The following is a 12,460-nucleotide window of genomic DNA, read 5'->3' as shown; positions in this document are numbered from 1 at the left end:
TAAATGATGATGAAATCAGATCAGACCTATTGTCATGTTTAATCCCAGTGAGAGTCAAGTTGGGAATTGATAATTTCTTTCTTTTTTTTTTTTACAGAGGATCAGTTTATTATGCATTAAGTAAGGATTTCAACAGTTTGCACCCCCATAGAAACACAAAGTGAAATATATTGTTTGAGTACTCGTTATAGCATTAAATCTCAATGTACAGCACATTAAGGATAGAGATCCTACATGAGGAGTAAGTGCACAGTGACTCCTGTTGTTGACTTTACAAATTGACACTCCTGTCTATGGCATCAGTAATCTCCCTATGCTCCAGTCATGAGTTTCCAAGGCTATGGAAGCCCTCTGAGTTCTCCGACTCTTATCTTGTTTAGACAAGGTCATAGTCAAAGTGGAGGTTCTCTCCTCCATTCAGAGAAAGGTACCTCCTTCTTTGATGACCTGTTCTTTCCACTGGGATCTCACTCACAGAGATCTTTTGCCAGAGTGTCTTGGCTTTCCATGCCTGAAATACTCTCATGAGCTTTTCAGCCAGCTCCGAATGCCTTTAGGGCTGATTCTGAGGCCAGAGTGCTATTTAGGACATCTGCCATTCTGTGAGTCTGCTGAGTATCTCACTTCCCATGTTGGATCACTCTCCCCTTTATTTACTCCATTGGTTAGCGTTAGCAGGTACTAGACTTGTCTATGTGCTCCCTTTGACTCCCAGTCCCTCCACCATGACCAACTGTGAACTGAAACTGATCACCTGGAACAGTGAGATGGCATTGGTACATGCCACCTCGATGGGATTGAATTGGAATCCCCTGGTATGCTTCCAACTCCACCACTTGGGGCAAGTCAGCCTGAGCATGTCCCAAATTATTGAATTAGTTCTTATTTAAAAGTCTGGTAGAATTCAGCAGTGAAGCCATCTGGTCCTGGGCTTTTCTTTGCTTGGAGGGTCTTTATTACTGACTCAGTCTCCATCTTGGTTATTGGTCGGTATAGGTTTTCTATGTCTTCATAACTCAATTTTGATATGTTGTATGTGTTCAGGAATCTACACATTTCTTCACACTGGGTTGTAGTCCCAGCTGGGGCGTGGATTCTGTCCTGGTTGGTTGCCCCTCTTCCTGCCCAGCTCTCTACTCTGGCCCGGGAGTGCAGTGGAGGATGGCCCAAGTCCTTGGGCCCTGCACCCCCATGGGAGACCAGGAGAATCACCTGGCTCCAGGCTTCGGATCAGCGCAGTGTGCCAGCTGCAGCGTGCCGGTCGCAGCGGCCATTGAGGGGTGAATCAACAGAAAAGGAAGACCTTTCTCTCTGTCTCTCTCTCTCTCTCTCACTGTCCACTCTGCCTGTCAAAAAAATGTATTCTACAAATGTGGGATGAAATGTTCTGTACATAGCAGTTAGGTTCATTTGGTCCATAGTGTAGATTAGCTCTGTTGTTTCTTTGTTGATTTTCTGTCTAGGTGATATGTCCATTGATGAAAGTGTGATGTTAAGGTCGCTCAGTATTATTATACTGGTTCTATCTCTCCCTTTAGATTCATTAACAATTGTTTAAATAGTCAGGCACCCTGGCTTTGGTGCATATACATTTGTTATAGTCTCATCTTCCTGTTGAATTGATCCATTAGTCATTCCATAATGCCCTATTTGTCTCTTTTAAAGATTTTTTTGTTAAAGTCTATTTTCTCTGATATTAGAATGTCTACACCTCCTCATGTTTTTCATTATCAATACTTACATTTCTGTATATTCCTTCATTCATAATTATTTTAGAGAGACACTCCTGTTTAATGTGGAACACACATTTTATATTCATGTCTTCACCTGATTAGTATGATACTTCCTCCCTTCCTCTACTCTAATTCCCTGTGTTTCCTATGAGAAATGGAGAATGAGGTACCATGATTTTTGCTTTTATCTCTCAGGCAACTTGACTCCCTTTACCTTCATTATTCTCAGCAAGAGAACATAAATAATAAAAATACAACGTTTCAATTAAACTGTGTAAAGAATTGTGCTTGGAGTTAGAACCACCTTAGCCCATATTGTTTTCCATCGCTTGCACACTGTATATCCATTCTGTGACAAGTTAAATAATCTCCCTGCAACGGTATTCTCACTGACAAAATGAAAAAGAAAAGGGTAAGATAAAAGAAAGAAAACGTTAAAAGTGATTATAACACAATTGATGCATAGTGAATAGTCAGTGAATTATCAACATTTCATTGTCATTTTTTATATAATTTACTCATAAATTCTAAATGATTTGCCTTGCTTGAGTTCATTCTCACTGCTTTTACATACTATTAGTCACTTTGGAAAAATAATAATCTGATTGTTTAGCTCCACTATGAGATGCAGTGTGTCTCCCAAAATTCACTTGATGAAATCCAATCCCCCAAAACCTAAAGATATGACAGTATTTGACGAAATGGTAAACTGAGATTGAAGGGAATGGATCCTAATCTATCTCTTATTAACTGAAAATAAGATCTTGTGACACTGACTACATACTATTTCCTTTTCTTTCCACGACACATTGTAATCAAACTCACCACAGTGAACCATAAAGAAAAGATTCTCCAATGTGCAAGAGAGAAACGTCAGATTATTCTCGGAGGATCTCCAGTTAGACTCACAGCAGACTTCTCATCAGAAACCCTACAGGCTAGGAGGGAATGGTGAGATATCCCCCAAGTACTAAGAGAAAAAAAATGCCAGCCCAGAATATTATATCCTGCAAAGATCTCATTTGTGAATGAAGGTGAAATAAAGACCTTTCATAGCAAACAGAAATTGAAAGAATTTGTCACCACTCTTCCAGCCCTGCAAAAGATGCTTAAAGATGTGTTACACACACAAACACAGAAACACAGCCATCAGTACAAAGGAAGGTAAAGGAAGAAAATCTCCCAGTAAAAGACCAAAAAAGTTTAAAGTATATATTAGAAATATCTTGGGAAAAATGGCAGGGCAAAGTCAATACTAATCAGTAGTCATATTGAATGAAAATGGCCTCAGCTCTACAGTTAAAAGACACAGACTGGCTGAACGGATGAAAGAACAAAGCCCATCTATTTGTTGCATACAAGAAACGCATCTTTCCAAGGAAGATGCACGCAGACTGAAAGTGGAAATTTGGAAAACAAAAAAAAAAGCTGGCAAGCTGTCTTAATATCAGACAAAATAGATGTTAACCAAAAAAGTGTGAAAAGAGAAAAAGAACGACACTATGTAATGATTAAGGGATCAATTCAACAGGAAGATGTAACAATCATAAACGTATATGCACCTAATTACAGGGAACCTGGCTATTTAAAAGAAATGCGAAGGGATTTAAGGGGAGACTTAGACTCCAATACAATACTATTGGGGGACTTCAATACTCCACTTTCAGCAATGGACAGATCAACCAGACAGAAATTCAACAAGGAAACAGCAGATATAATTGATAGTATAGCCCAAATGGATATAACAGATATCCACAGAACTTTTCATTATACACTTGAAGAATACACAGTCTTCTCAGCAGTGCATGGAACTTTCTCTAGGATTGACAACATACTAGGCCATAAAGCAAGTCTCAGCAAATTAAAAAAAAATCGAAATCATAACATGCATTTTCTCAGACCACAAGGAATGAAGCTGAAAATCAGAAACTCAGTAATCCCTAGAGCATATGCAAACACATGGAGACTGAACAACTTGCTCCTGAATGAACAGTGGGTCATAGAAGAAATCAAAAGAGAAATCAAAAACTTTCTGGAAGTAAATAAGGATAACAACACAACATATCAAAATTTATGAATTAGAGCGAAAGCAGTGTTAAGACAAACGGTTTTAGCAATAGGTGCCTACATCAAAAAATTGGAAAGGCACCAAATGAATAACCTATCAATGCATCTCAAGGATCTAGAAAAACTACAGAAAACCAAACCTAAAACTAATATGAGAAAATAAATAATTAAAATTAGAGAAGATATCAACAAAATTGAATCCAAAAAATTACAGAATATCAGCAAAACAAAAGGCTGGTTTTTTGAAAAAATAAAAAATTGACACACTATTGGCCCAACCAACCAACCAAAAGAGAGAGAAGACCCAAATCAGTAAAATTAGAGATGAAAAAGGGAATGTAACAGACACCACAGAAATAAAAGGGGCATCAGAAATTAATACATAGAGTTGCATGCCAAGAAACTGGAAAATTTAGCAGAAATGGATAGATTCCTGGACACATACAACCTACCTAACTTGAACCATGAGGACATAGAAAACCTAAGCAGACCCATAACCAAGACAGAAATTTAATTAGTAATAAAGGCCCTCCAACAAAGAAAACCCAGGACCGGATGGATTCACTGCTGAATTCTACCAGACATTTAAAGAAGAACTAACTCCCATTCTTCTCAAACTAATTCAGAACAATCGAAAAAGAGGGAATCCTCCCAAATTCTTTCTACAAAGTCAGCATCAGCTTAGTTCCTAACCTGAAAAAGATGAGGCATTGAAAGAGAATTACAGACCAATCTCCCTGATGAACATAGACACAAAAATCCTCAATAAAATTCTGGCCAATACAATGCAACAACCCATCAGATAGATCATCCACCCAGACCAACTGGGATTTGTCCCTGGTATGCAGGGATGGTTCAATGTTCGCAAATCAATCAATGTGATACACCACATTAACAAATCGCAGAACAAAAACCATATGATTATCTCAATAGGTGCAGAGAAAACATTTGATAATACAGCACATTTTCATGATGAAAACTCTAAGCAAATTTGTGGGTTGGAGGGCAGGTATGAGGTGAGCAACTGCTATAATCTAAAAGATGTATTTTCAAAATTTATAATTAATTAATAAAAGCTTTCTATTAAAAAAAGAAACAATGGCTTGATCAGTCCTTGTCCTGACAATCGAGAAACAATTACTATTTTATCTTTTTTAGCAAAAATCTTAGACTCACTGTCACTGGTATGATTTAACTAAAGCAGAATTTCAATTACCAGCAGTTCACATTTCCAGTCAACATTCCACTTTGCTTTCTTTTAACTAAGAGTCTTTTCATTAACCTTGAGTCAGAATCTATTTCAACCAAGAAAAAGCCCTGCTCTGATGCTTGAGAGACACACCATCAGGCACTTCAGTTGTGAGTCCCAACAACCCTTCTCTGAAAATAAGTACAGACATTGATCATGTATACTTTATGTCATATGGAGATTCCATCCAGCTGAAAGTCTGCTCCACTCTCACGAAGTTCAGGGGTCAGGATCATTCATGGAGAAGTGTTTTAGCAGGGTCAGGCATCAATAACTGAAGGTCTCTTGGCCAAATAATTACAACTGTGACATTTTTCAACCTGTTGGCTACCTAAAATCAAAGAACTTGAGGAAACACCTGTCTCTGCTCTTCTGCAGTGCTGGGACCAGGCCTATTGAGAAAGTGGGGCCAAGATAACACAGCACTAGAGGACGTGGTGAAAGGAAGCATTCTCTTCCTCTGAACTTATCTCCATAGTCACTGTGCTTCACCTTGGAGACAACCTGCTCAGCCTCAATGGGCTTTGATGTGCTCCTGGATCAAGCTGGAGATCTGGGGAGATTTCAGATCCTTCAGATTGCTTTCTTTTTTGTCGCCAATGTTATAACATACACTCATATTCTGTTGGAGAACTTCACTGCAGCCATCCCTGGGCATCGCTGCTGGGTCCCCGTCCTGGACAACCACAGCACCTCTGGCAATGACTCTGACATCTTCAGCCAAGACGCCCTCCTGAGAGTCTCCATCCCGCTGGATGCAAATCTGAGGCCAGAGAAGTGCCGTCGCTTCACCCATCCCCAGTGGCAGCTCCTTCATCTGAACAGGACCTTCCCCAATGTAAGTGAGTCAGACACAGAGCCCTGTGTGGATGGCTGGGTGTATGATCAGAGCTCCTTCTCCTCCACCATTGTAACTAAGGTAAGAGTCCTCATTTAACCTCTTTATAGAGAAGTGATGTGAACTGAAGGTGTTTGGAGTTAACACAAAGAATGGACTGAGAATTCTCTACCAGCTTATTTTATCAAATGAAGAAAGTCTTCATTCCTTCAGCAGTTAGCAATTCCTTATCTGTACCACAATATCAAGGGTGCTAGTATGAAGGTTAATGAATTGAACAAACTATACCTCAACCTACTACTATATCATGTTACATAGAGAGGATAACCCTAAATGTCAAAAGTAATTGAAGTGCTACGCTCCAAATGTTTTGCTACTTCAGTGCTACTCAGTACTGATTGCAAAACTTATGCACAGTGCAAGTAAATCAGAACCTATATACACAGGATCCAGGCATCAGTCCTGTTGAGGCAATTTAGCTGATATGTTGAGTGTCCAATACAAATGGCCAACAGATATGCTGAGGAAATGGTCAATATTACTAGCTCTCACAGATATGAAAATAAAATCAAAACCACAATGAAATATCACCTACTCCAGTTATAATGGATATTATCAAAAAGACAAAAAGTAACTTTGGCTGCCTTGAATGTGGAAGAAAGGGAACTCTTACCCACTATTGCTGGAATGTAAATTAGTACAGCCATTATAGAAAACAGTATAAGACTTCAAAAACTAGAAAGAGAACTGCCGTATGACCTAGCAAACTCACCACTGGGTATATATCCAAAAGACATGAAATCATTTTTTCAAAAAGTCATCTCTGTTCCCCCATGGTCATTGCTCTTCACAGTAGCCAGGATTTTATATCAACCAGGTTTCCATCATCACATGAATTAATAAAGAAAATATGGGTGCCCACATTGTAGTTGAGTGTGTTAATATGCTACCTGCAAACCTGGCATCCCATGTAAGCACTGAGTTGATGCCAAACTGCTCCACTTCTCGCTAGTGCTCCTGGGAAAACAAAAGAACATGTGCCAGGTGCTTAGGCCCCTGAGATGGAGTTCCAGATCCTGGCTTTTGCCCCATCTCAGCCCTGGCTATTGCAGCCATTTGTGGAGTGAACCAGTGGATGGGAGTTCTTTCTCTCCGTGTGTGTCTTGCTCTAACTCTCTGTAACTCTGACTTTCAAATATGTAATATATTAATATTTTCCAAAGGAAACACAATTTATAAATAATAGATTTCCACTCAGTTATTTTAAAAGAATGAAATCCTGTCATTTGCATCAAACTGGATAGAACGGAAAGACATCATGTTAATTGAAATAAGTTAGACACAGGAAGAACAATATTACATGTACTTCTTCATATATGGGAGCTAAAATAAACCTCAGTATAAGCATAGTTGTTAATTACTATACTAATTAATGTGTTAATTACTAGGCTGTGAGAGATGGAAGTCTCGGAGGAAGCTTGGATTTTAAAACTACAGAAAAAATTGGGATTGGCTATGGATACTGGCAAATATATATGATGTTAAAATTACTGGAATCTCTGAATGGGTTGTATGGGAACTCTTTACTTAACTAAAGTTTTAGGTTTCCTAATTTTAAAACATTTAAATGAAAACTTAAAGAAAAACAAAACATTTTATAATAATTAAGCATAAACTGTGGAGTAACATGTTGATGACAGCATGAAGGAAAAAAACTTCTTAAGCATTTAAAATTTGGTAACTTAGGTTTCTTAAAATGACATTTTATGTGATTTTAATTATGGTACCACACAAATGTATTGAACATAAAGGGATTTAGTCTCTAGGGGAAAAATGACTGAAGTCTTGTACACTTGTGGTAACAGATTATGAGAATGGTATGAGGTAAAAGAGGCAGTGGCATTTGAAAGGTTGCTATGAGTTTCAGTATTTCTAGAGTGTGGGCAACCAGAGGGAAGTGATGGTAGATGAAATTGGAGAAGAAGGCAGAACCCCATAGCAGGAGCTCATGTGTATCATATGGAGGAGTTTGTGGTCAGGCTCCACCAAAGGGCTGAAGCTCTCCTAACACTCTGCTGCGCTGCTTCCTCTTTCAGTGGGACCTCGTCTGTGAATCTCAGTCATAAAAATCAGTGGTTCAAACCCTGTTCCTGAGTGGGTCGCTGCTGGGAAGTCTGATATTTGGCTATCTCTCAGACAGGTAAGTGTCACCTCACTTTATTTGGGGTTGTTGACCACATGATCCACACATTCATGTATTTTAGAAGACTGATAAGCTCACACTGGGCCCTTTATGCTGGGCTACATACTCACCTAACTGCCTGATTTCAGGGAGCTACAACAATAAGCATATTTGCTACATGACCTGAATATTATAACTTGTTATGACAAATCTATTCATTGTGTGCATAACAGGAGACATAAAGAGACATCTAAGTAAGATTCAAGCAAGTTTCATGAGTGATTTTCAAAACACATTGAAGGGTGTGAGATTTCTGAGTTGGAGTGAGTTCAATACAAGGAGAGGTAGAGAATTTGAGGCATGTTCAAAACCACAAAATTGTGAAATAATGTTGTTGGCCTTGGCGATATGAAACACCTGGAACCTGTGAGATCAATGATGGTGGACACTTGTAGACTGCCATCACTTTGTGTCTGCAGCATAGATGCACATGTACAGTGGGTCGTCATTGTTGTAAAATCTCTTCTGAAACAACATGGAGCAGATATGGTGGTAAACTTTACAGCAATAACCTGAGAGCTGATCCTTGTGAAATAGGTACAACATTTAATTATTGCAACAATAAAATGTAAATAATCTTTTTTTTAATCTTTTATTTAATGAATATAAATTTCCAAAGTACGACTCATGGGTTACAATGGCTTCCCCCCCATACCGTCCCTCCCACCCACAACCCTCCCCTTTCCCACTCCCTCTCCCCTTCCATTCACATCAAGATTCATTTTCGATTATCTTAATATACAGAAGATCAGCTTAGTATACCTTAAGTAAGGATTTCAACAGTTTGCTCCCACACAGAAACATAAAGTGAAAAATAATAGATGATTTTTTTTAAATGATGATGAAATCAGATCAGACCTATTGTCATGTTTAATCCCAGTGAGAGTCAAGTTGGGAATTGATAATTTCTTTTTTTTTTTTTTTGTACAGAAGATCAGTTTAGTGCACATTAAGTAAAGATTTCAATCGTTTGCACCCCCATAGAAACACAAAGTGAAATATAATGTTTGAGTACTCGTTATAGCATTAAGCCTCAGTGTACAGCACATTAAGGACAGAGATCCTACATGAGGAGTAAGTGCACAGTGACTCCTGTTGTTGACTTTACAAATAATCTTAAGAATTTATGGTGACATCGTTTGGTATAAGAAGTTAGAGATTCTGTGTGTCCTGAAACTGCTTCTTCTGAAGGAGGCAACCGTGCCTGTCACTAAGGATGTCTCTTACTAGAACAACCAGAGAACTACAGACGCTCATTGCCATCCAGTTGTCTTAGTTAAAAGCTATGACTTGAGTTTACACAGTTGCATATTACATGTACAGAATTAACTTGCCCCTAGCTTTCCATTCTGTCTAGTCCCTTATTCTGCTGACTTTCTACTACTAACTTTTCTCCAACTCTGCCCTGGGAATGTGGTCCCTCCCCTATTCTTCTGGTATCTCCCTGTGGTCAAAGTCAGCATGCATTTCCCTGTTTAACCATCTGAGATCTCAGTCCCTAGTTTTCAAACACCAAAACAGTAGTACAATTGAAATTGCAGAATGAGTGGGTGAGCAAATGAATGAAAGAGTTTAGATAATATCTGAATAAGTTTTCTTGATCGTAAGTGTATGTTACACTTTTAAGCAGTATAATTTTAAAATATGACATATTCATATGAGTTTGTTTTTTTTAAACTTTTATTTAGTAAATATAAATTTCCAAAGTACAGTTTATGGATTACAATGGCTAACCCCCATAACTTCCTTCCCATTCACACCCTTCCCATCTCCCGCTCCCTCTCCCATTCCATTCACATCAAGATTCATTTTCAATTATCTTTATACACAGAAGATCGATTCAGTATATATTAAGTAAAGATTTTATCAGTTTGCACCCACACAGAAACACAAAGTGTAAAAATAATGTTTCAGTACTAGTTATAGCATTACTTCACATTGGACAACACATTAAGGACAGATCCCACACGAGAAGGAAGTACACAGTGACTCCTGTTGTTGACTTAACAATTTGACACTCTTGTTTATGGTGTCAGTAATCTCCCTAGGCTCTAGTCATGAGTTGCCAAGGCTATGGAAGCCTTTTGAGTTCACCGAGTTCAATCTTATTCAGACTGGGTCATAGCCAAATTGTAAGTTCTCTCCTCCATTCAGAGAAAGGTACCTCCTTCTTTGATGGCCCCGTTCTTTCCACTGGGATCTTACTTGCAGAGATCTTTCATTTAGGTCTTCTTTTTTTTTTCCAGAGTGTCTTTGCTTTCCATGCCTAAAATACTCTCATGTGCTCCTCAGCCAGATCTGAATGCCTTAAGGGCTGATTCTGAGGCCAGAGTGCTATTTAGGACATCTGCTATTCTATGAGTCTGCTGTGTATCCCTCTTCCCATGTTGGATTATTCTCTCCCTTTTTGATTCTATTAGTTAGTATTAGCAGACACTAGTCTTGTTTGTGTGATCGCTTTCACTCTTAGACCTATCAGTGTGATCAACTGTGAACTGAAATTGATCACTTGGACTAGTGAGATGTCATTGGTACATGCCACCTTGATGGGATTGTATTGGAATTCCCTGGCACGTTTCTAACTCCACCATTTGGGGCAAGTCCGATTGAGCATATTTATTTGGTAAGCTGTGTTTGTTTGCATTACTAAAAGGCTGTTACCAAGTGAGAGAGATCTTCCATTGTTGGTTCATACCCCAAATACCCAAAACAGCCAAGGTTGTACCAGGGTGAAGTCAGGAGCCCAGAAATATTTCTGGGTATCCCGTAAGTGCAGCAATCACCCAAGAACTCGAGCCATCATCGGCTGCCTTCCAAGATGCATTATCAGAAAGCTGCATAAGAAACAGAATGTCTCGGACTCAAGGTAGCAGTCCTACTTGGAGGGCAGGCATCCCAGCTGACAGCTTAATCATTGCACCGTAATGCCTGTCCCTCAGGCAAATTTGTATCAACAATAAGAAAACCAAGCTATCATCACATGCTTCAATATACAGGAAACATTATATAACATAGAATCGCATGTTATATTATTCCAATTTTTTAAAATAGAAACAAAACAAATTAATATATGGTAGTTTAAGTTGTAAAATTATATAGTTTGTTGGGAGTAGGGGCTAACAGAATCCACAAATTAGGATTCTTGTATAGAACAATGTTCTTTATGACCAGGGACTGGTTTAGTGAGTACTTTGTTTTTTGAAAGGCTTTGTGTTGATCGTTCAGAGACAAAGTACAGCTCTCTTGATTTCACTCCTCACTGCTCTAAACACAAGAAAGAAACTCACTATATACAAAGCGTACATTTGTGTAACAAACTTTTGGGATAACTTCCTATATTTCATTTTCTTTCGTATGGCTTCATATGGAAAAAGTCTTCCTGGTGATTGTTGACTGACAGAGAGTTGATAATGGTCTAATATGGACTAGGAGGATTATATCTGTGATTTCTGCTGTTGACAAATATAATTATTCCACTAGCCTCCAATGCAGTGTTACAAAAAAGAAACATTTATCCTGACTTTGAAGATGGGAAATCTTGTGTCAAGTTTTACACACATTATTTCCTTCCTAAATAATCTTATTTCTTAGGTATGGAAGGAAGGGGGTTTACACATGGTGTCTCCTCCAGACGGCCATCATGGACACCTGTGCCACCTTTGCTCCCACCTTCCTCATCTTCTGCATTCTACGCTTCTTGGCTGGATTTTCTGTCATAATTGTTTTGTCAAACTCTACCATTCTTGGTAAGTTAACAATTTAAGACTTTCATTGTATCTATGCCTTGAGATGACCTTGAATTTACCCTTTGACTAAAATTACTGTGTATATATTTTTCAGCATCAGAGTGGGCATCACCCAACTCGCAACATATAGGAGTAACACTGTTGTTATGTGCCCACAGCATTGGGCAGATACTCTTGGGAGGATTAGCTTTTGCCATTCATGACTGGCACACACTGCATCTGACTGTGTCGATACCCTTGTTTGTCCTGTCCTTGCTCTCCAGGTATGTACAACCATGGGGAGGCTACTGTGGGAACACATGGGAACATCTTGACATTTAACATGTTTGGTACTGGCCTGACACTGAGCCATGGTCTCTATTCTTTACCATTGAACTACTTGAAATGCAAAGTAGGGAAGAGAATGGGACTTCACTATGGAGGCTGGGACCTGGTAGGCATCATTGCAGTACACTAGAGAAAGAATTATTATGAAATCATTTTAATAGAAAACAATATGTACTGAGTCATGAGGCAAAGACATTATTTATGTAACTTTGGAAGGCACTATGTCATGGAGATCCTTTGGTGGTTCTTGTCCACGTG

At 38.7% G+C, this 12,460-nt stretch overlaps 1 protein-coding gene across 1 annotated transcript in view; it reads left to right on the top strand.

Annotated features, from left to right (window-relative positions):
• Nucleotides 1-5,365: 5,365 nt before the first annotated feature.
• Nucleotides 5,366-12,460, top strand: part of LOC100345537 (steroid transmembrane transporter SLC22A24-like) — a 32,934-nt gene continuing 25,839 nt past the window's right edge. Inside the window, 4 exon segments of the mRNA XM_089302834.1 lie at nt 5,366-5,968; nt 7,984-8,087; nt 11,721-11,875; nt 11,970-12,123. Of these exon segments, the coding sequence (XP_089158960.1) occupies nt 5,567-5,968; nt 7,984-8,087; nt 11,721-11,875; nt 11,970-12,123 (815 nt within the window). The 5' untranslated portion in view covers nt 5,366-5,566.

Source organism: Oryctolagus cuniculus, chromosome 1 (assembly GCF_051225735.1).
Source record: "Oryctolagus cuniculus isolate XC-2025 breed Fujian yellow rabbit chromosome 1, ASM5122573v1, whole genome shotgun sequence".
In the NCBI taxonomy this organism is placed as follows: Eukaryota; Metazoa; Chordata; class Mammalia; order Lagomorpha; family Leporidae; genus Oryctolagus; species Oryctolagus cuniculus.
Note: the sequence above shows the minus strand (reverse complement) of the source record. Positions and strands in the feature narration are given on the sequence as shown.